The sequence below is a fragment of the Patagioenas fasciata genome, chromosome 4 (assembly GCF_037038585.1).
Source record: "Patagioenas fasciata isolate bPatFas1 chromosome 4, bPatFas1.hap1, whole genome shotgun sequence".
Taxonomy (NCBI): Eukaryota; Metazoa; Chordata; class Aves; order Columbiformes; family Columbidae; genus Patagioenas; species Patagioenas fasciata.
Window position 1 is genome coordinate 48,136,561 of NC_092523.1, and position 23,208 is coordinate 48,159,768.

The window sequence follows — 23,208 nt, forward strand, 5'->3', positions numbered from 1 at the left end:
GCCTTGTACCTGTTGAGCACCTGCCACACATAGGGGAGGCCCAGCACAGGCACCACTATTTGCCATGTCTGCAGACTTGGATGCCACGTGGCTCAGTGTCCAACATGGGCCAAGGCCACTTCAAACGTACAAAGTGGTCAGGCACAATATAGCTTGCATGACACATGGGCAGCATGGTGGTACCGGGGAGACCCAAGCCTCAGAGCACAGCTATCTTGGCCGATGTGAAGCAGGCGAAGCCCCAGGGTCAGTGGGATGCAAACAGGAATTGCCAGCTGCAAGCTCCTGCTAAACAGCCCTGGCCCCACCTCTTCCTCACTATAGCAAACAGAATGCTGAGAGATCCTGCTGCTGCCACTGACGACAAGCCCTGCAGTGGTGAGGGGAAAGGGGTCAGAGGAACACCCTTGCGAATACCCAACACTCGATAGCCCATCGTAGATTTCATTTTTATCTTTTTTTTTCTTCCTTGGAATCAATCTCAAGCTCTGACCATCCTGCCCTAGACCTTTTCTAGTTCTGGTTAGCTGAAGGCCTTCTGCTGCTCCTCCAATTTACAAAAGGGAGTTAAAAAGTAATAATAAAAAAATGCAAGCCAACTTGACCAGTCCTGGATAAAGTTTCCATCACGTTCTTGAAGACAGGACTTTGCCAAGGTAGGAAAAACTAAGTCACAGCCTTGGAGAAGTAGAAAACACCAAGTAAGGTGGCTCTCCCCACCCAGCAGCTAGGGAAATGTGGGAAGGAAGGCAGTTTCAGCCAGATCATTTTATCTCTGAGACCAGATGGCTTTAAATGCTTCCCCAGAGCTTGGAAAGGGCCAGGCTCTGCTTTGAATTGCTTTTCATACCACCTCATTAGAAAGTAAAAGGGAAAAAATTAACAGTTTATAACTCTGTGGCATCAGAAACAGCTCTGTTAACCCAGTTTCCTTCCCCAAGCTTACTCAGGGAAGGTAATCCAGCATCAGGGCCACATCACCTAATCTGCTTATTGTTGCCCCAAAATCAGAAGCCTGGACACCAGCCCAAAGGGCAGATGTATCCTCCTGGGCATTATTAATAAATTAGAAAGACCCAGGTGATTAAATTGCTTAATCGCAACACTCACTGCGTGCAGTGTCTTCTTGCTGCTGCAGATCCAAGCAGCATCCACCTCCCAAACCCAAGCCTGTGGGAGCGAGGGCAAGAAGGGCAAAGCACCTCTGTGGTAGCAGAGAAGAAGGAAGGTGCTGCGGGAAGAGGAATCCTAGGGCAGGCACTGCAAAGTCTAGGGTGGGAATACCTATGGCACTCCTCACCTCCTGAGAAGCAGGCCTCTAGGTTTCTTGGTCTGTCTGGGAAAAAGTGGGAAAATCCAACAAGATGCAGAATTTCTCACTTTCCACCAGGGCTGGTGCACATCCCACTTTTTTTATCTTCATAAAAAACTCCTGACCCTTGAAGCAGGCAAATGGCACATAAGGCACTCATCCGTGGCAGACAGACTCACTGTGCCACCTGGTTCGCTACCACACGTTTCCCTCTGCTTCTGTCTCCCCCTGAAAGACTGCATCTTCTCACAGCCAACCTCCACCTCGTGTCCAAATGGAAAGGGAAAAGCCAGCCTCCTCTGAGAATCAGGACTAGAAGATTTCAGGCTCTCGCAGCACCTGCTCCCATCAGTGACAGCGGTCCCATGGCAGAAGGCAGCCTCAGGTGATACATCAGGCGGGCAGCATTTGGTGTGTTGGTTGGACTCACAGCTCTGAGTGCAGTAATGGGTGGCTTTACACGGGGTCACTGGCTGGAGTGGAATGAAAATTTGAAAAGTTAATGGGACAGAAAGAGAAACAGCAACCCCTACCTTAGTTTTTCAGCTGAGGAGTGTCAAATTTTAGCAAACTACTAGCTGTATATGACAAAGGCAGGTGTCCCCAGTTTGGAGCTATGCACAGCTGGCTGTAAGCATTGCTGCCCTACAGATGTGGCTGGGGACACGAGCCTCTGGCTGAATCCAACCCACTTCTGCCTTCCAGCTGGGCTGAGATACAGTCATGAACAGTTCCGTACTCACAGAGTGGAAGGATTTCAGGACACTCAGGCAATAGCTGTAGGATGGAGGAGTGGGGAAGGGAGCTCGGGAGCAGCTGGTCCAGCACAAATCCACACAGTCCTCCAAGTAGCTATGGCCACGAAACCAGAGGTGCAAAGATACTGTGGGGCACAGCAGCCAGCCCTCCCAACTGACCTGCGGTTGCTCATCTCAAATTACTCCACAGAGGATACTGCCCTCTTCTGGACTCAGTGTGAGCAGAAGAAATTCAAAGAAATTTGGAGAAACCCAAGACCAGTGCTTTTTGAGGCTCAAAACCACTAGACTTTGAGGAGTTCTCAAATGTGATGACTTCCAATACCTGTCTCAGTGGACATCCCAGAGATTTTCCCAGTTGACAGCCAGGCTGCTGCACCCGCGAGTGGCATCTGAGTGCAGCCTGGGAAGGGAAGAGCAGGGCCAAGCTCAGGAGCAGTCCCTGAAGGACAAGGAGATGCTTGCTGGGATGAATAGCAAAATTTTGAAGGATAGGGCTGGGAAGTTCTCCTGGGCCTGGGGATGACCATGGGGTCCTTACCAACCCTGGGAGCTGCTAGCATTTAATATTAACTAATGATTTTCATAAATTAATTCAGTTGAGAGTAAAGCAAGTTCACGGTCAGTTTAATTAAGCAAGCGATAACTGAGTCCTGTGCTTCCCCAGCAAGGGCGAGCAGGGACCGAGCGCTGCCAAGCCATAAGGTGACGCTGAGTCGTCCCGGTACCACATGCAGCCCGTGGACCTCTCCCTGCTCCGGCATCGCAGTCCCGGTCCGGAGAGGCCAGAGCTCCGGTGGTTCCCGCAGGCTCCTGTTGCCGCTGCAAGGTGCTGCCCCGCAGCACCCGGGACTGCGTGCCGGCCAGCCCCGCCTGCATCGGGTGCCTCCCTGCCTGCACTTCCTCCTGCAGCCGGCACCTCCCCGCAGCCCGGGGCACAGCTGGAACGGGAACCAGTGCCTGATCCGCGGGCTGCTCACCCTACGGGGGCCCTGGGACGAGTGTCCTACTGAGGGATACCCCTGCCTGTACCGAGCAGCTCTGGGGCTTCAGTGCCACCTCTTTTGCCCAGGTGACCAGCAGCAGCTCCCTCAGAGCCCTCATGGACTTTTCTGGCAAGCAGGAGAAGAGATTTGGAGACCCGCGCTGGAGTCTGCTTCACCCACCTCTCCAGGATGCGGACACCAACGGAGATGATCGTGGGGCTGGTGCTGTGCCCCTGCGGGCTCCTGCTGACGTTCACTGGCATGCTGACACCCAAATGGAGGCAGGTGAGCCTCATACCTGACCAGCCCATTGACCTCATCTTGGAGCAGGGCATCTGGGACATGTGCAGAGAGCGGCAGAGCAGTCATGACCGCCTCTGCGGGCAGGCTGATGAGCTGGGCTACTTTGAGCAGGTGCCTGTGCGGGTGGCCCAAGGGATGATGCCCACTTCAGTAGTGGTCACCCTCTTGGGCTTGGTGGTGGCCGTCCTTGGGGTTCGCTGCTGGCAGGAAGAGCCACAGCACCTGGTGGCTGGTGTGGCAGGGCTTGTGCTGCTCCTCTCAGGGCTGCTGAGCCTTGTGCCTGCCTCCTGGTACACCCATGAGCTGTGGGCACTGCCTGCACCAACTGGCAGCACACTGGTTGTAGGCTACAGCTTGGTGCTGAGCTACTTGGGAAGCTGCCTGGAGATCCTGGGGGGGCTGGCCCTCACCCTTAGCTTCCACCAGTGCTGCAAGGATCATAGGGCCCCCAGACTGCCCCCCAGTCCTTTGACAGAGGCTGGGCCTCAGTCCACTGTTGGGGCTTACCACAATCCCTGGGACGTGCTGGAAGATGAGCAAGATGGACAACACCAGAGGAGCACCCTGCCTTGTGATTCTGACTTGTAGCCCCAGGACAGGGACAGCAGCAGACACTGGCCAGCATGCCAAATTGGCACCAAGAGCAGCACTGGTTCCTGCCCTTCCAAGCTCTGCCTTTCTCTTGGGACACCTCAGAGCAGGCTGGAAATGAGACCAAGGACCAAGACCTCTGCAACCTCCTCCTGCAGCCTCCTGTGCTCCAGGTCCCACAACTGTCCCAAAGCTGTGCTGGGTTGAGGACCAGCCCTGGCCCCAGTCCCTTCACACAGTTTTTAGCTCATCTTGCACAGTACAGCAGCTTAGGCAAAGGCAGCTCCAGTGTTCCCATGTGAGCAAGGTACAGGTTAGCACTGTGTGGCCTTCAGGGCTGGGAACTGGGGAGGGGAGCACCTCCCACATGTGTCTGCTCAACTCAGAGCTGTGCAAACAGAAAATAAATGAAAATAAATGGGTCTGTGTTATGGGATGGTTATGGGCTTTCTGCCAGGCAGGCTGGGCTGTGAGCCTGGGAGCATGGCTAACCCAGCTCCCCCACGCTCTACCTGAAGCAGGGAGGAAAGGTCTGTACAGCAGGACAGGTGGCTTTTATAGCACCTTCCTCAAGGACATTTCCCCCATGATGAAAATCAGCTCTGGAAGAGGTTTCACTTTCCTTGAGCACAGCCACTTCAAGAGTGGGGGGAAAAAAAACAGCATATATTTCCCCTTTCATCATTAGCTGGGTTTCAGGCAGTAAAACTGGTCTCACTGGTTTGGAAGGGACACTCAGGAGGTCAGAAGTGCTCTACAAAATTCTACTCAGCACCCTGCATAACAGAGCAAGAGCCAAGCCAGCTCCCTTGCAGAGCTGTTTAGCCAGATTTCTACCCCAAGCAAACCCAGAGCACTGTGGTCAGCAAGCTAAGCCTTGCTGCAGAGGGACAGTGGATGGAGATGTCACAGGTATGGTTAAGGTACAGGATATGCACCCTTCAGCAGGGGATCAGATTCAGGTGCCTTGGAGAGTATGTTGGGGTTGGACACTTCCCAGAAAACCTCCCAGAGCTTTTTGCTCTGCAGTATGAGTTCCCTAAAACTTAAAGATCTCTAAAGAGAAAACTAATTTCTCCTCCCTGGCCCCCACACAAACCACAATGGCACCAGAAATGCTGCACAACGTTCCTTTATGACAATACAGTGTCCGGGTGAGATGGTCCTTTCCTCAGTGGAGCTGGCAGCTCCTGCAGAGATCACAGATGGGTGCATCAGGAATGAGCCCAAACCAGCCTCCTTGGGCCCACCCCACACCTTGGCACAGGGGCTCCAGTCACAGGGGAAACAGGACAGCCCCTGTACCAGCCAGATTCTAGGTACCCCCAAGACATGTCCCTCTTTTCCAGCAGAAGGGCAGAATTTGCCTCAAGAGTAGGCACCATGCCAGCACTGGGCCTGGAGAGGGATCTGCATATTGGGCAGTATGGGAAGGAGGCTTGGGGCACCCAGGGTGGCATGGTGGTTTCTACCAGGCCCTGCTTCAGGTGCTGCTCACCTCCTTCCCATCATAAGCTTCATTCACAAAGGTGTCACTCTTGGGGGGAAGCTCTTCCACCTCCTCATCCTCTTCCTCAGGGTCACTTTCACGGTGGTACAAGGTCAGCACCCGGGTGGAAGCAGTGCTTGAAGTCCTACTTGAGGAAAAATGTGCACTGAGGACAGCATGGCCATCTCCTAGAGATGGGGCAGATCCTGCCACAACCCCTGATAATAGTCTGTCATGAAGCAATAGTCTGACTGAAGCTTTGCACACAGCCCAGGAGTGCCCCAAGACACCACACTGTCCATGGGTAGACAGACCCTGTCCCTCTCCATCCCCAGCTATACCTGGTTCACCTAGCCCCAGAGCTCACCTCGTCCTCCTGTCCTGCCTCCGCATGTAGGTCAGGGCCCCCACGGCAGCAGCAGCGAGCAGAAGGAGCACGGCCACCCCAAGGGCAATAGGTCCTGCAACAGGTTGCACCTCTGCCTCCTCACAGTAGTCACCTCGATAGCCCAGGGCACAGTGGCACGTCACCTGCCCAGCCTCGATGGCACAGTCCCCACGCAGGTTACACGTTTCGCTGCTGCATGGCACAGCCCCCAGCACCTCCTCAGTGCTGAGGGGTACCAGGAAGGGCTCTTCATGCTCCTGGGGGCCAGAGGCTGTGGACAGGCTGAGGCTGGGCTGCCAAGGCTTGGGTGCAGCTGTGGGTAAGGCTGGTTTCTTTTCGTCCACATGGGACATCCCTGATGGTGCTACTGCCGGGACCTGCGTCCCCACCTGTACAGAGGGGCCTGGAGAGAAGGACATAGATCATTAGAGACAGAGATCTCCCATTCCCAAATTGGGGGAGACTGGGCAGGCCACCCTATGCCCAGCCAGGACCCCTGCACACCCCAGCTGTGGGCAGGCACTCACAGTCAGACTCATCAGAACCATCAGCACAGTCAGGGTGCCCATCGCAGACTTGGTCTCTGGAGATGCAGCTCTGGAGATCAGGGCAGACCTGGAGCGGGGCTGGGCAGGGCAGTGCCAGGGTGCATGCCACCCCACGCATCAGGTGGTAGCCAGGGGAGCAGCGACACTGCCGGCCTGCAGGGTTGGGCAGGCAGAGCTGGGCACAGCCCCCATTGCTCTTCGCACAACCGTTGGTGCCTGCCAAACAATCATGAGTGAGCATGTGCAGTATGGGGCACACAGCAACCTCCCAGATGCCTTGGGCTGGGGCAGCCCCAGACACACCTTCCTGCGAGAACTGGCTGTAAATCTTCATAGCTACCAACTCCTGCTCCATCGGGAACCACCAGCTCTCAGCTTGCTCCAGACGGCTGTGCCATATCTTGCTGGAGCCTGGAGACATGTGGGCTCAGCACTGTTCTACCTCCTCTTGCAAGGGTGCCTGGGATGGGAGGTGGAGAACCTCCAGCCTGCCCTTCACTCTGGGGAGGGGCAGCCTGCACCCTGCAGGGACTGGCAGAGACCCCTGTGTAGTGGGAGAAGCTGGACAAAGCCCGGCAAAGGGACTCACCATTCATCGAGGTTGTGCTCCAGAGCAGGAAGCCTTCTCCAATGACAAAAAGTGAAAGGCCATGCAGCCCTTCCCGCACCACCCGGAAGCGGGATCCATCCAGCTCGACACTGCTGATGGTGCCTCTCTCTGCAGGGCACAGACACAGGTACATCAGGTGTGGGGGTACAGAGGGCTTTGGGCTGCCTCTGAGGGCCATGACAGGCTGTGCCCTGCAGACCAAGTGCCTGCACCACTGCTGCCCCCAGCAGTGCCCCAGCTCAGCCCACACTCACCGCGGTCTGCCCAGTACAGCCGGGTGCCAGCACTCCCAAAGGCGAGGCCAGTGGGAGCCCGGGCTCTCCTCCAGACCGCTCTGCGGCCAGTGCCATCCATGGCTGCACACTCCACCGTGGCACCAGGCCCACGGCTGCTGGCTGCCGTGACGAAGCACATGGTGGAGGCACGAGGGCACAGTGCCAGCCAGGCAGCTCCATGCAGCCCTTTGCTAAGCAGCACCAGGGCCCACCGCCCCCCGGGAGCTGCTACGTGGATGCTGTGCGGCTGCCCCCCGATCCAGTACAGGTTCCCACTCAGCCAGTCCAGGGCCAGGGATGATACAGTGCCCTCCACGGCCACCGCCCGCTTCCAGGACAGCCGGCCACTGTCCTTCAGGCGCAGCAGCCCAATGGAGTCACCCTCCATTTCTGCAAAGTACAGGCTCTTGTCTTTCACCGCATAGTCGACAGCTGTCAGGTGTCCCACCTTGGCCAAGGGCAGGGCTTGGTGTGGGGGAAGACCTTGGGATCCAGCCACTGTGGGCAGGTCCTTCAGGTAGACCTGGAGGAAGGAGATGGTGCTAGGACGGGGACCCCATTTCCCTGGCAGCAGTGAGGACAGCAGTCCCCAGTGCTGGCTCCGGAGATCAGTACCTGTGTCACAGCTGCCGGTGACACCAGGAGGGCAAAGGCTGAAATGCGGAGGGGCAGGCAGGTGGTCTCATCAGCAGCCAGCGTCAGCCCGGTGGGGCAGCGGCACTGCCCGGTGTGCCTGGTGCTCAGCAGGCACAGGTGGGAGCAGCCACGTGCCGCACACGGGTTCGGGGCCATGGGGCGCAGGGCTGGGTGCATCACCTGTGGGAAGGGTGGGCTCAGACCCACAGCCCCATCAGCACCCAGTAGCAGAGCTGAACATGACCAGCATCACCCTGTGCTCCTAAGGGCATGATGGCAAGCCAGAGATGCTCCAAGAGGGCCAGAGACTCTTGAGCACAGGGACTGCTGCTTAAGGACCACTGGGATGGGGTACAGCTCCCAGTGGCTTTGCACTCAGAAGACAGCAGGGTCGTGCACGGTGGGAGCTCCAGCAGAGCTCACATAGCGGGGTTCAGGGCTCTCCCAGATAAGTACCTGGAGGCCATGGGGCTGCCCACGTCGCTTGAGGACCACAGTCCTGTTCTTGCCAGTGGTCTTGTTCACTTGCTGCACGGACCATGGCTTCCTATCCGACCAGTAGAGCTGTCCCTCACACACAGCTGCCGCAAAGGGGCTCCGGACACAGTGCAGATGCAGGACCTGGCAGAAAGGCCATGAGCAACCACTTCAATCTTTATCAGGGCCCAGTAACCAGAGCCCCATCACGCACTTTCACACTGGTGCCATCCAGACGTGCAGAACCGACACTGCCCAGCTTCTCATCCAGCCAGAAGATCCTCCAGGTGGGGAGGTCAAGGGCCAGTGCTGTGGGCCAGCCCAGCTCCTGGGCCAGCAGCACATGCCGCCGACTCCCATCCATGGTGGCCTCCATCAGCCGTGGGTGGCTCCCCACCTCTGACCAGTACAGCAGCCTGGCAGGAAGAGACATGCTGGTCCATGGACCTGACATAGCACAATCCCAGTACGAGGGCAGCCCAGAGGAGCTGTGCAGAGCTTCCCGTCCCATCAGGGATGCACTGAGACGTCCACCCAGGGCAGGGGCAGGTGCCTGTGCTCCTTCCCCAGTCACAAAGCCCCAACAGCACCCAGGTGAGACCATCCGAACTCTTCCCTAGGCTGCTGCCTGTCTTCCATGGAGGAAAATTGGGTACAGCATGGATGGCAAGGAGGTTCTCTTGCTCCAGACATACCCTGTCAGAGGCTGGAGCACTAGGGAGTGAGGACGGTCCAGGTCTCCATCCATCACCACAGTGTACTCTGGCGTCCCTCGCCAGGCAGCCTCCAGGCGAGTGGCCAGCACCTGCCCTGCTGCCCCATCTGTCCAGTACAAGTTCCTCCCAAGCCAGTCCACTGCTATACAGTCTGATCTCACACCTGCAACATGCCCAAGAGTCAGTACCCCTGGGGTAAGAGCTGCATGGCCCTCTGGCACAATGCTCCCAGCCCAGGTCCCCTCCACCCCAGGAGTTCCACCTCCTCCCAACCCTGCTCAATCCAGGACCACTCCACACAAGGGGACACAGCCTGGCACTCCACTGCAACCTGGAGATTGCACAGCCACGGAGATGCCAGCCCTGCTAACCCCACGCTGTCACAGCCTACCTTTCACCAGTGTGCCTTTCTTGCCCAAGTTGAGGTCCTGCCAGCGGATGCTCTCTGTGGCCAGGTCCATCCAGAAGATTTTCCTCTCCACCAGGTCGTAGTCGAGTGAGAAGACAACACGATCCTTGTCAGCGGTCAGCAGCACCTCCTCACGCCCACTCCGCAGGCCGTAGGACAACACCTCTGACTGCATGGCTACCAGCAACATGGGCTCTGGTCCTGGGACAACACAGAGCCGCCCAGACCCTGCTCAGCGCTGGTGGCCCCATGGTTCCAGCACATGAAGGCAGGGAACATGGCACTTGCAGGCACTGGAGCTTGCTGGAACTTGGCCCAACCACCTATCATGTCCCCCAGATAGTGCAAATGGATTTTCTGACCGGGCATAGGCTAGCAAACAGCAGTCCACAGTTGAATGGGGTCTGGAAGGCCACATGGCAGGGGAGACAGGGCCATTTGTGGGACTACAAGGCTTCCCATGGGCAGCTTGCATAGGGGTACAGATACCCATTGGTTCCTGGTGTACTCTAGAGTGCCAGGGACCCTCAGCGCTGCTTGGCCATCTCATGGCTTACCAGTAAGTTTGCAGACGTGGCCATCAGGCTCCAGCAGGTAGCCAGGGAGGCAGCCACAGCTATAGGACCCTGGGGCATTGAGGCACATCTGGCTGCAGACTCCCTCACCCAGCTCTGTGCACTCATCTATGTCCGTGCAGGACAGACCGTCCTCAGCCAGCTGATAGCCCCGGTCACACCAGCACCGCTGTAAGGAAAGGGGCCATCAGGGTCCCCACCTGGGGACACATGAAGCTCCTTTGTGCAGCTGGACCAGGGCAGCATGGCAGAGAAAGCCCCTGGACCAGGACTTCTGGCACTCACAGGGCCCTTGGGTGAGGGGTAGCAGAGATGAGCACAGGACTGCTGGCAGGGCACAGAGCAGTTCCCCCCCTCGTCTGAGCCGTCCGCACAGTCGTGCCGGCCGTCACACACCAGGGATACATTCAGGCAGGTTCCCAGTCCACATGGGTACTCGTGACTCTGGCAGGGGGCAAGCTGGCCTGCAGGGACACACATGGAGAAGGCTGTCCTGAGCTGCTCCACCAGCTTCTTTTGCTCAGCTGGTGCAGATTCAGCTGCTCCCACAGGGTGCTTCACAGCTCACTGCAGCCACATCAAGAGCTGTGCCTGTAGCCTGGTTTCAGACTATCCTAGACCCAAGGCCACCAGCACAATATAGGGACAACAGCTACCCAGGGCCTGGAGCCACCACAAATGCTGGGAAAAGACAACCAGCACACAGGGCCTTTTGCCTTGGCACAGACATGTCCCCACCTCCCTCTGTGCTGGGCACCCAGCAACTGCCCTTGGCTGAGACACAGAGGGGACACAAAAGCAGGGTGTTGCTCACAGCCAGCCTCGTCACTGCCATCCGTGCAGTCGCTCTCTCCATCACAGCGCCAGATATCAGGGATGCATTTGTGGCCATGAGAGCAGCCCCACTGATGGTCCCCACACAGCCCTTCCTCCAAGGGACAACCCTGCAAGAGCAGAGGGTGAACAGGGCCACCAGCCCTCCTGGGGGAGAGGGACAAGCTGTGTCCCCACCACCTCACCCACCTGCTCATCTGTACCATCCCTGCAGTCAGCAGCACCGTCGCAGCGCCAGGCCTCTGGCACACACTCTCCGCTGTGGGGACATGCCACCTCGCCTGCACGGCAGACTAGTGGCCGGGGTACAGCACAATCCTCCTCATCAGAACCATCCCGGCAGTCATGGTCACCATCACAGCGCAGGACCACGGCCACGCACTGCCCGCTGCGGCAGGAGAATTCGGCCGAGCCACACTCCTTCGGCACTGCAGGTAGGGCCAGGGCTGAGCAGGGGCACTGTCCCCGTCCCCCTCCCCATCCTCATCCCACCAGCACAGACAGGGCACTGAGCAGAGTGCAGCCCCTCCAGCTGCTCAGCAAGTCACCCTGGGCAGTGCCTGCTCCTGGAATCTCAGGAAACCCAGTGCACCCACCTGTGGGACAGGCAACCCCCAGAAGCTTCTGTCCCACCCAGTCCAAGGGTCTCACCACAGCCCTGCTCATCGCTGCGGTCCAAGCAGTCGGCATGGCCGTCACAGAGCCAGCTCTGCGGGATGCAGCGGGTGGCAGCGTCACAGCGCAGGGCACACTCCTGCGTGGGGGTCCAGCAGCCTGTCTCGTCCGAGGCGTCGGGGCACTGTGGTACCCCATCGCAGCGCTCCCCAGCCCCCACACACACGGCTATGCTTGCACAGTGGAAGGCACCTGGGGAGGCAAAGAGCCTTGCTAAACCTGCAGTAGGCAACCAGGGTGCCCAGACCCTCTGCTAGCCCCCCAGCAACCCAGAATGGCCCCACACTACAGCGACAAGTTTTGGTCCGGCCTAGTCAGTGCATCTCCAGCAGCCTAGGTCCTGAGCAAGGCAATGGAGGCAGTCTTAGCTCAGCCACATCTAGGTCACTGCAAGCAGCAAGGCCAGCTCTGTCCTCTTCTGACAGCATCTCCAGCCCAGTGCCAAGCTCAGAAGAAACCAGTATGCCACATCACAAGCATCAGACCTTCTGAGGTGCCCCATCTAGCCAGCCTCACCAGGAAGCAGCCAGAAGCCCTGGCACAGGGTGACCCAGCAATGCAGTGGACTGAAGAACAGCACCTACCTGGGGTATCACAGAGCTGGGCACACCCATCTTCATCAGAGCCATCTACACAGTCCTTCTCCCCATCACACACATACTCCTGAGCAACACACTCTGTGCCATCACGGCAGGGCACATGTGTGCGAGGACAGGACAGATGGAGGACTGGCGTCAGGGGGTGTGCAGGGCCGGATGGGAGGGGTAGGGTAGGTGGTACTACCCGTGCAGGGCTGGTTGGGTGCTGGGTGGTAGTAGCTGGCCATGGAGCAGTGGTTTTGGCTGGCAAGGACCGAGTGGTGGTGCTGGCTGTAATGGCTGGTTGCACAGTGGTGCCCTTGGTTGGTGTGGTCCGGGCAGTGGTTGGTGCAGGTGTGGTCTTGGTTGATGTGGACTGGGTGGTCTTGGTTGATGTTGTGGTAGACTTGCTGGTTGGTGCAGGAGTAGTAGTGAGTGCACTGGTGGTCTTGCTTTGTGTAGGTCTTGTGGTGGAGATGGTGGGCCGAGCAGCAGTGGTGCTTGTTGTTGTCCTTGTAGTGATGGTCACAGGTGGAGGGAGTGGCAGGGCAGGCCCCTTCCTTGGTGGCACTGGTAGAGGCAAAGGGCGTAGGAGTCTGGATTTGAGGCTGTGCCCTCCCCACACTCCATACACCTCCAAGAGCAGTGCATGTGACCACCAGCAGCCAGGAACCCTGCCCCAGCTTGGAGCAGCATGGGCCACCCAGCCCCATCAGGCAGAGCACCAGCACCTTGCACAGAGCCATGGCCACTCTTACCAGCCTGCAGCTCTGAGCCCACGAAGGCCACCACTCCCCGCACATCTGCTGCCGGTATGGAGAGTACAAGCGCCAGTGTCCTCCGGTCCCAGAGCAGCAGGGCCGTCCTGTTTGCTGACATCAGGTACGGCTCGAAGGCAGCCACAAGGCTGTGGGACCAGCTGGGTGCAAGGGTGACTGCTTGCCGCTTGGTCAGACTCAGAGCCCGCAGACCTGCAGGGCAGAGGGATTGGTAGTGCCTTGGGGCCCCCAGGCATCCCTTGTGGCCCATCCCCTGCCCCCACAACCCACAGCTATGGCAGGGACCTCATGGCTGAGGCCAGAGTCTGCCCCATGAGCACCCACTGGCCAGCAGGGACCTGCTGCACATAAAGCATGTCTGGTTACTTCTGCCTAGTGACCAACTCCACTCCCTGTTCCAGGTACCACCAGGGCTCACCCAGGGCTGAGCTCCAGAGCAGGCTGAAGGCTCTGCTATCCATGGCTGCAGGCAGATCTCCAGGCCACGTCTCATTCCAGGCATCCCACGGAAGCCCCCCAGACAGGCTCAGCTGCTGCAGGGGCTGCCCACGGGCCAGCCAGTACAGGGAGCCCCGCTGCCAGTCCAAGAATATGTGCTGGATGCTGCTGCGAGCACGGTGCAGGATGTGTGGGGACATGTCAGATGCCTGGATCACTCCGATGTCCCTCCGGTTACATGCAAGCCAGTACAGGTCCCCAGAGCCGATGTCCACACGAGCAGAGCAGACTTGGCAAGAGTAGGCAGGCAAGCAGTTATAGAGCTGTCCCATGACCTGCTGGGGCCTGGGTCACCCCTGCCCCTAAAACCAGGGCACAGCCCTAGTGTGGGCACTATGGGACTGCTGTGCTCTGCATCCAGAAGATGCTCAGGCCTCATGGAGCACCAGGAAGGGAAGCCTGCCCTCCATCACCCCATAGGGTCTCACCTGGCAGCCCAGTCACAATGGCCTCTCTCCTGCCAGGGTGCCCCACGACACGCAGCAGTGTCCCACGGTCATCTGTCCCATAGATCACTGACCTCTGCCAGTCCACATCTTGCAGGTGGAGTGGCTCCTGCCACTCCTGGAGCCGTTTGCTGTGTGCTCCAGGGCCCACCTGCACCAGGGAGATGGTCTTCCCTGACGCATACATGATGGACAACTCTGCAGGGTACAAAAGCAGCATGTGAGTGTGGCCCTGGGGGCAATGGACAAGGAAACCAGCATGAACCAAGGCAGAAACATAACAGCACTGGTGTGTGCCAGGAACCTCATCCCACCAAAGCCACAGGCCCTTACAGCCCACTCACTCTGACTCCCACAGGGATGCATCCTGCCCCGGATAGCCAAGCCGACCTTGTAGACCCTGCTCACCTGCGCACTTCCCTGAGGGCAGGAGGAAGAGGCCTTCTGGACATGCACACTTGTAGCCCTGAAGGTGCACAGGGGACAGCAGGCAAAGGTGACTGCACAGGCCTGGAGCACACGCAGCAGTGTCCCCTGAGAGCAAGCGGACATTATGAACTCAGGCAGACATGATCCCCCGCACGCCTTTCCCAATCCTCAAAAACCACAGGCTGTCCCAGGGCTGATATGGGCCAGCTACCCCAGGCAGGGCAACAGCATCACAAGGTAGGAGAGCTCAGCTCTACCCAAAGCCATGGGACCCAGCAGCTTTCCTACAGGTTCATAAGTCCCTTCTGTCACAAGCCAACAACTCCTCACCACAGGGCCAGGAGAGCCGTGAGGCACAGACCTGGTGAGCTCCAGGACCCAAGCACAGCCTTCCCCAGCACCCAGGGAAGCGGTGGAGCTGCTGCCAGCCCTGCACCAGTGCAGGCATCTGTCAGGGTACTCACGGGGAGGCTGCTGCAGCACATGCACCACAGTGAAAGCTGAGACAGGTGCACGGAGCAGCACTGCATGCTCCTGGGGAGAGGCCTGGGCAGCCGACACCAGCTCTGTGCCATCAGTCCAGAAGAACCGGCTCTCGAATACGGCCAGGCCCAGTGGCTCCGTGTGGCTCCGCAGGACAGCGGGAAAGGAGTGGCGCCTGCTGCCATCCACCTGCAGTGTCTCGATGGACTGGGAACAAGGCAAGGCATGGTGGCCTCATGGCACCCCTATGCCCCAGCACCATCCTGCAGCCATGGAACTCACCGTGATGCCTTGGAACATGCACCAGACCTGGGCACCGCTCTGTGCTCCCTCCCATGCCTTGACCATAGCCACAGGGAGCCAGGGACACCCACTCCACTCCCATCCCATTGTTTCCCAGCATCTGGGGGGGCAGAGCCCTGTGGTCCCACACCCTTACCTCCTTGTATTCACTGATCCAGTACAGCCTGCCAGCCACATGGTCTAGGCTCAGCCCCACAGGCTCCTCCATGGACACCACTGTGAGCTCCTGCCGGTTTGAGCCATCCATGCCAGCTGCAGCAATGACTGTCCGGCCCCTCAGCCCACGGTTGACCCAGTACAGGGACCTGGAGGCAGGCACTAAGCACCCATTTCACAGTATAATGCCAGAGACCATGACATGGTCAGCAGCAACATCGTTCACCCAGGGGCCCAGGGCCAACCCTGTCTCACTCACTCCTTACCTGGCAGCTGGATGCACTGTCAGCTGCTCTGGTGCCACATCCTTCCCCAGCACTGTGACATAGCCCCGGCCATCACTCAGCCCCGCACAGATGGCTGCAGGGTGGCTGCTGGCCCAGTACAGCTGCCCCGTGAACCAGTCCACAGAGATGCTGTTCACCTCCGTGGCATCTGCAGAGACAGAGTGGTTTAAGGCACACAACCCCTGCTCCAGGGCAGGAGGCAAAACCCAAGTTGCCCCTTTCTCTACAGGAAGGGCAGGGCTGGGGTGGCAGGTCAGCTCTCAGCACCCATCTCAGTCCCACAACAGCACCCTTGCTCCTCCCCACCTGCATATAGGGGCTGCGTGCCCTTCCCTGGGAGGTGAGCACGGAGCTCGCCCTCCTCTGTCAGCCAGTAGTAGGTTTCCCGGAGCAGGTCGTACACCAGAGCACGGGGTTTTGTCTCAGTGGAGAGCAGGGGCCGGTAGGCTTGGGTCCGTACATCCAGAAGGGCCAGGTCCTGCCCCACAGCCACCAGGATCTGTGTCGCATTGTCTGCCCGGACGAGGGGGATGTCACCTGTGAGCAGGGAGCTGGCTATCTGGGGGCATTGCCCAGCCCCTCAGGCAGCCTGGGCTCCCCACACAGCCTACCTGCCACTTCACAGGTGGTGCCATGCCGCAGTGTGTAGCCCTGAAGGCAAGCACAGCTGAAAGCGCCTAGGGTGTTGCTGCACAGCTGGCTGCAGGGGCTGTACTCCAGGGAGCACTCGTCCACATCTGGGGGGGACAGACACAGCCAGGAGCCCACTGCACAGCTGGCCAGCTGCCCCCAGACAGCACCACCACTGCTCCCCAGGGACCACAGACAGGCTCCTAGATACTAGGACCTTGGCGCCAGCCCCAAGACACACCAGCTGCTGCTGAGATGTGACCCAGACGCAGCCTTTGTGGGGCCAGGCATGACACTCAGGCTGAGGTAGGCATTCACACGCAGTGCTGGCTTCAGCGAGATGCCAGTCTCAGTGGCCGAAGCCTCACATGCCCAGAATGTGTGCACCCCAGCCTCTCCTTACCAGCACAGCTCTGCCCATCTGCCTGCAGCACCCAGCCAGCCCCACAGGAGCACTGCACTCCCCAGTGTGTGTCAGTGCACGTCTCTGCACAGCCCCCATTGCGTACAAAGCAGCTCCGACCTGCAGGGACACAGTGGAGGGGTGACACAATGTGGGACGGCTCCATTGCTGCCCCCCCACTCCAGCCATGCAGGTAATGTCTAGCAGCTGCATGCAACTCACCGCACGTGCTGGGCTCATCAGTGCCGTCCAGGCAGTCATCCTCATCGTTGCACATCAGGGACTCAAGGATGCACTTCCCCTCGTCGCACCGCTCCATGCCAGGTGGGCAGGGGGCTAAGGCACACACAGCTCATGTCAGGAGGGCAGACCAATACCAGGTGGGCACAGGGGAAGCCGTGGGTCCCAGATACATGAGATTGCCCCACAAAGCATCAACAGGTTCCTGGGATGCTTGCCCCTATTCCAAGGTAAGCTGGGGCCCAGGAAAGCAAAGTACTCTCCTACTTCACACATGGTCTGGGCAGGTCTTGCTCCACTGAGAAGCATCCAGGGTGCTCACTTACCGCAGACATCTTCATCCGAGGAATCACCACAGTCATCAATCCCGTTGCATTTCCAGTCAGCCATGATGCACACCCTGTTCCTGCACTGCCACTGCCCAGGCAGACAGGGCTGCTGAGGACAGCCCTCCTCGTCCCAGCCATTCTCACAGTCCTGGTGTCGATCGCACAGCTCCCAGTGTGGGATGCAGTGGTGGGTGCCAGGACACTGCACCTTCTTTGCCCCACACACTGAGGGAACAGAGCAGCACTTGAACCCTGCCCTGTCTCCCCAGGCTTCCCACTCAAGCCCCCAGCAGAGACTACGCACCACAGTCCTGCTCATCAGAGCCATCCAGGCAGTCAGCAGCACCATCGCAACGCCAGCTGCTGGACACGCACTGGCCATCATCACACTGCCAAACATGGGGATCCCCGCCACACGGAACATCTGCAGGGACAGCACAGTCACTGGGACCTGCTGCTCTGGCACAACCACAAGGGTCCCCATTGTCCTGGCATGGGGCAGGTGCTGGCAATGCCCAAGTGGCTCTGCCAAGGGGCTGGCCCCCAGCAAGGCTCTCTGGTATGTGGGGGCTGTCTTGCTCAGCATAGGATCCAGGATATGTCCCCATGCCCCAAACATCCCCCAAGAGCTCTGGGACACACACATCCCTGAAGGCTGCCATGCAGGAGCCACTAGCAGAGCCAGCAAGGAGGCAGGTGCCTCTGGCCTGCCCTGCCCCACCACACCCCAGAGCAGCCAGGCCCCTCAGTGCCTGCACAGCACAGCCTCCTGAGATACCCCACGAGAAAGGATGGGTGCCAGCTTCCCCTGGCTCACCACACTGCTCATCCATTCCGTCCGGACACTGCTGCTCGCCATCGCAGAGCCAGGGAACAGGTATGCAGGCAGCACCACAGGTGGCCTGACGCGAGGCTGCACATGTGGGGCCAGCAGGCACTGTGGGATAGAAGGAGCCCAGCTCGAGATCAGCCTGGGCAACCACACCGAGAACCTGCCAGCAGGCACCCCGTGCAGCCCCCCACTTAGGGGTCACAGCACAGTCCCACAGAGTGGGGCACTGGCCCCAGCCAATGGCACCCCAGAACTTTCTGTAGGGCTGGAGGAAGAAATGCAGCATCTCGAGCCCCCTCAGGGAAGGCAAGGACTACCCCCAAGCTCCCTTGGCAGCGGACAGAACTCCCAAGGTTGCAGGGACCTCCCCATGCTGACAGGTTGGGAAGGATGCCGCAGGGGTAGGGACCCCCACATCATTGGTGGGGGGACACTCCAGGGGGCAGGTATCCCCCCAAAGCCCATCGAGGGGGGGAACCAAGCAGCCCTAGAGGGGCGGGCGCCCACCGCAGCCCCTCGGGATGGGGCAGGGACGTCGCCCCCCTCCGGCCCGCCCCCCTCGGTCCCGGCTCACGGGCGCGGCGGGTCCCGGCGGCGGTCCCGGCCAGCAGCAGCGGCGGCAGAAGGATGCTGAGGAGGGCGAGGAGGAGGGCGAGGAGCAGGCGAAGCAGCGGAGAGGGGGGGCGGCCCATGGCGGCAGCGCCGACAGAGAGAGGCGGCCCTGGGGGGCCCGGCCGGCGGGAGGGAGCGTAACACTGCCGCTGCCGGGGCCTTTATGCCCGGGCGCGGGCAGCCATTGGGCACCGCGGGCAACGCCCGCCGCCAGGGGAGACCCCGGCCCGCCCCGCCGCTGTGGGGGCTGCGTAGGGACGCACTAGAGACCCCTGAGCCAGGGCCGGGGGGGTGCCGGCCTCGGCGGGGCAGCTGTGGTCGCAGCCTGGGCGTGCTCGGGGGGCGCTGCCCCCCAAGAGTCGGGGAGTGCGAAGGGTCTCCGGGACCCCCATTGCTGCCCCGCCTGTCCCGCAGCGCGGGGCCGCCTTATCGGCCGGGGGTTGTTGTGAGAGCCAGCCGTGTGAATCGGGGCCCGCAGCACCTGCGGCGGGCGTGGGAAGGCAGCGGCAGCCTTGAATGTGGGGGCACCTTCCGAAAACACGAGCCCCGGGGCTGCGCGCTGCCGCCCGCCCGCCTCCGGTCCTCGACCTTGAAGGCTGTGAAGGAGCTGCTGGAGCACAACAAGGAGACGGAAAGCAGCGTCCGAGGGAGGAAAACAGCCCAGCAAGAGGATAAGGCACCTGCCGCCGCCTGGGAAAGGAGCCCCCTCCTACTAAACAAAGCAGAGGGGCATCTTCCAAGCCGAGGGAGGGAGGACATGGGTGATTGGCAGAGCCCCTTGCTACACACTCAAGGAAAGCTGCCAGTGTGCTGCCTGCTGCAAGACCCCTGCTCCTCTAGGGTTTTTGGCTTGCCACCTGGCTGTCTAGGGCTGCATGTGATGGTGTGTCTGCCACCCCAAGACCAGCCTGTGCATCAAGCACATCCATTGCTCATGGATGCTTTGCATTTGTCCCCCCTCTGTGAGAGCCAACCCAAGGAATGGGACAAAAAAACTCCCCCCAAGAGCAATACCTCTGTGATGAGAAGGAGGAGGACAGCACTTTGAGCAGGTCCCAGCAGGGTCCCTCCTGCCTCCCTGGGGTGCCCAGCATATATGGCCCTCTTCCTGCTTCCCATGTCCTTTCCTCAGGCTGGGAAGGGGCCATGGCAGCCTGCCCAGGTGGATGTGCCAAACCCTAGTAGCTCTCTGGCCCAGAGATTGCAATGTGCATCACTCCTGGGAGACTAGAAGGCTCCCCTTGCCCACCTGCCCTTGTGTTCAATTTAATTCCAGCATGGCCTTTGCCTTCCCCTGATACCAGGTTCCCCTGCGGTGTAATCACACCACTGAAGCAGTAACTACTGGGAGCAGCTGGCTGGGGAAGGCAGGTGGCAGCAGAGGGAATGTGGAAAAGGGTCGAAAAGTTAACGAGTGTAGGAAAAATCCCCAGTGCCCCTGAACACCAGCTTGGTGAGCTGGAGAAGCAGCAAGGGAGAGGACACTTGGTATGGCCAACCTCTTAAAATGCAGGAGATATTTTTTTTAAAGCATGATTTTAATTCAAGGTATTTTAAATATGTGTATAGAGATACAAGGCCATTCAGCTATACACATGGACAGAGGCCCACTGTACACAATTAGATTCAAATGCACACATGCATATAGTGGCTTTTGCTCTATAAGGTACTGTAGTCTTTTGCCCCAACTGCTGGAGAGATGTGTCGGATATTTTCAGATTATTCCTTGCAGTTCCATCAGTTGGGAAGACTCCTTTTCTCACTGACATTTAGATTCTCCCTTCTCTTCCTCCAAAAGTTAAGAGAGGCTTGAAGATAGCAGAAGGCTCCTACCAAAATGCTGAGGGAGCAAATCTGCACTCACTTGAACAGCAGCCTGCAAAATGCTGTACAAAAGCCCAGCACCATGTCCCAGTAAGTGCAAAATAACATTTTCAGCTCTAAATATTCCTAGTACAGTCAACAATTTTTCAGATATTCAAAGGAAGTTTTATATTAAAGTGTAGTCAATTTTATGTTGTTCACATAAAACTACGTGTACCCTTTTTGCTACATGATTGATCAGATTCTCTTCTCATTACTGGTGTAAGAAATTTGAAACCTTTACTTTTCCTTTCCAGTAACTTTCAAGCATTCTTTTCCTAAAGATGAGGGATGTCATGCTTGCAAAAAACCCCAGGGTTTCAGTAGGACACCCTGCCTCACATCAGTTACTAAGTTACTGCAACCTTGTTCCCATAAAGAAAGTATACTTCTATTTGACTCTTTGCTGTGTGTCTGTACTCAAAATTAAACTGCCTGCAATCTGTTGTCTAAAACTTACTCCAGCAGAAAAACTGAATTTAATGACACACTCATTTCTTCCTAGGACATCTTACTCAGTGTTTAAGTTACTAAAAATAAAATATCAGAGTATTCCAAACTACTTTAATAAATGTATTTTTATCTCCATTTCAAAAGCTGAAGCTTTTTCCAGTTAACAAAAATCCCTTTTTCAATCCTGAACAAACACACTGAATACTTCATAGGCATGGGGCAGGGGCAGCATTGTACTTTTTCAATCACTCTTTCCATGTTTAACTATTTAATCTCATTCTACATATTTCCAAAACTGCCCCAGTACTGGAGAAGCTACAAGGGTTATTTTCTCACAGTTGGAAGGATGGAGAATTCTCCAGAAGAAAGATTATTTTGAAAATATTATTGAAAAAGGCATCACTTTTCCACTTATTTTTTTCATAGTCTGCTTAATTTTACCCATTTATCTCATTTTAAAATAGATGCACACTTAGTCCCTAAACCTTGATGTATCAGTTCTTTTTCTCTTCTCCCCTCCTGCACCTCTCCTGGCAACTTCAGAAATATACAGAAAGAGGAACTAATGCCCTATTTTTCAGTTTGCAAAATGGAGATGTGTTCAAATAATACCTTCCCCCTCCCCCCTTTTTTTTTTTCTTTTTTTTTTTTCTCTTTTCCTCCCCCATGTGCACAGCCTGTGATCAGGGAAGAACTGTAGGAGAAGAGATTAATAGGTGGAACATGTATTGCCTATCATCCTTTGTTTTTGGCAGCAGAAGAAAGTAGTTTTGGTCACATAAAAGGATATGTGGGAAGTGGTTGTGAGTTTTTACACCTTCTCTGTTTATCAACTTCTATAAGCCAAAATTCTCTTTCTATTTTTTCTCCTTGGATGTGTTGCAGCTCTTTGCCACCACAAGATGCCCTTCCATTCAAACTTGTGGCCCTGATGACATTTGGTATTATTTTCTTTCTTTAATGTTGCTTCTCTAAATATTCCCAGATGGAGCGCATTGCACTGAATTTAAAGAGAGGTTAGTGCCCCAGCAAGGACACTTTATCCTTTTATCATTGATGTTGGGTGTGCTGTTCCCCATGCCTGCATCACCTCTTTTCAAGATAACCTTATGTATATGTGGGTCTGCTCTGAAATGCACATAGCCCACTGGCCTATTTCTTCCAAATGGAAACCTTGATAAAATATTTTAAGCAATTAATCTTTTTCATATCAAATCCTTTGACTAGGTGGAACAGAAGCTGAAGACAGGTGAGATCTCCCAAAACTTGGTGGTCTGGTAAAGCTGCTACTAATGGAAAACAGCACAGCAAACTCCTACAGATGCAACAGCAGCCAAGAGTAGAGCACTTTGCTCCAGAAGAGCAAAGAAGAATACTGAAGGGAAAAGAGAAAGGCAGTAATTAAGCACAGGGAACAGCCCTGCTTTTCCAAGCATCAGCTACTACAGGCCATCATAGGAGACAGGAGGCAGGGTAGAAAAAGGGTTGGTCTAACCTTCTCCAGCTTCGACACACAGTACACGTGACCCTGATGCAGACCCTGCCTCTGCTCTAGTGGGGACTGTTGCCGGCAGGAGCTGCATACTGCAACGCTCAGCTCAGCGCGGTGAGAGAAGCAAAAACCCATCACACTAATTCCCATTTATAGTTCTCCCTTCATCTTCCTCTGTGACTTAAACTAGAGAGGAAGGAAAGGGGTCCTTCCTTCAGCCCCTGTCCTCCGTTCCTCTGCACCAGTTGCCTTCCCTATTGCCACAAACCTGTCACCGACCCTGTCACAGTAGGAGGGTCACTCTGCAGACAGGCTCCCTGCAGTGGCTGTGATCCTGCTGAGAGACTCTGCCCTTGCCCTCTGTCTGCATCAGCTAAAGGCAGCTGCTCAATGCTGCTGGCTGTGATTTTAGCCACCTCCCCTTCCCAGAAAGCAACCCTGCTGCCTTAGAAGTGACTACGAATCAAGCAAGAAGTGAAAGAAAGATCTCCCCAGAGCCCAGTTCACATTTCTCTCAGTAGGACCCTGTGCTGTGCTGCAGTGCCCAAGAACTACAACTCCAACTTCAGGATCTGGTGAAGTCCAAATTAATTTAAAGTCAGAAAATGCAGATCCAGTAACACCACCTAAGTCCCCATCCACACATGGGTGTAAGCAGATTCTTTTGGTGAAAAAATTTTCTCACAAATTTCCCCTCTTCCTGTTCTACATTGGTCTCCACAGCAGGGCTAACATTTGTCCTAAAATAAGCAACAGATTCCCACAATTCCTTTAGCTGAGCCTCTTCCAAATGTTTCACCTTTTATTCAAACT

General features: G+C 57.0%; 2 protein-coding genes across 2 annotated transcripts; one reads left to right on the forward strand and one right to left on the reverse strand.

Moving 5' to 3' along the window:
• The first annotated feature begins 3,006 nt into the window (after nt 1–3,006).
• On the forward strand, nt 3,007–4,372 carry CLDN23 (claudin 23). The gene has a single exon (XM_065837594.2). It carries the CDS (start codon nt 3,246–3,248, stop codon nt 3,945–3,947), a length of 702 nt encoding a protein of 233 aa, XP_065693666.1. The 5' UTR covers nt 3,007–3,245; the 3' UTR covers nt 3,948–4,372.
• A 694-nt stretch (nt 4,373–5,066) lies between these two features.
• On the reverse strand, nt 5,067–18,868 carry LOC136101428 (uncharacterized). The gene is made up of 33 exons (XM_065837573.2): nt 18,550–18,868; nt 17,961–18,080; nt 17,448–17,567; nt 17,141–17,368; nt 16,797–16,910; nt 16,575–16,694; nt 16,153–16,278; nt 15,848–16,054; nt 15,521–15,689; nt 15,235–15,403; nt 14,777–15,002; nt 14,292–14,417; nt 13,866–14,081; nt 13,358–13,666; nt 12,919–13,131; nt 12,167–12,730; nt 11,559–11,774; nt 11,097–11,335; nt 10,888–11,017; nt 10,359–10,537; nt 10,056–10,242; nt 9,481–9,699; nt 9,069–9,252; nt 8,588–8,789; nt 8,353–8,517; nt 7,876–8,076; nt 7,240–7,783; nt 6,965–7,093; nt 6,679–6,786; nt 6,355–6,591; nt 5,807–6,230; nt 5,449–5,584; nt 5,067–5,140 (listed from the first exon to the last, which is right to left on the reverse strand). The coding sequence occupies exons 1-33, from the start codon at nt 18,665–18,667 to the stop codon at nt 5,084–5,086; spliced, it is 6,702 nt and encodes a 2,233-aa protein (XP_065693645.2). The 5' UTR covers nt 18,668–18,868; the 3' UTR covers nt 5,067–5,083.
• Between the last annotated feature and the right edge of the window lie 4,340 nt (nt 18,869–23,208).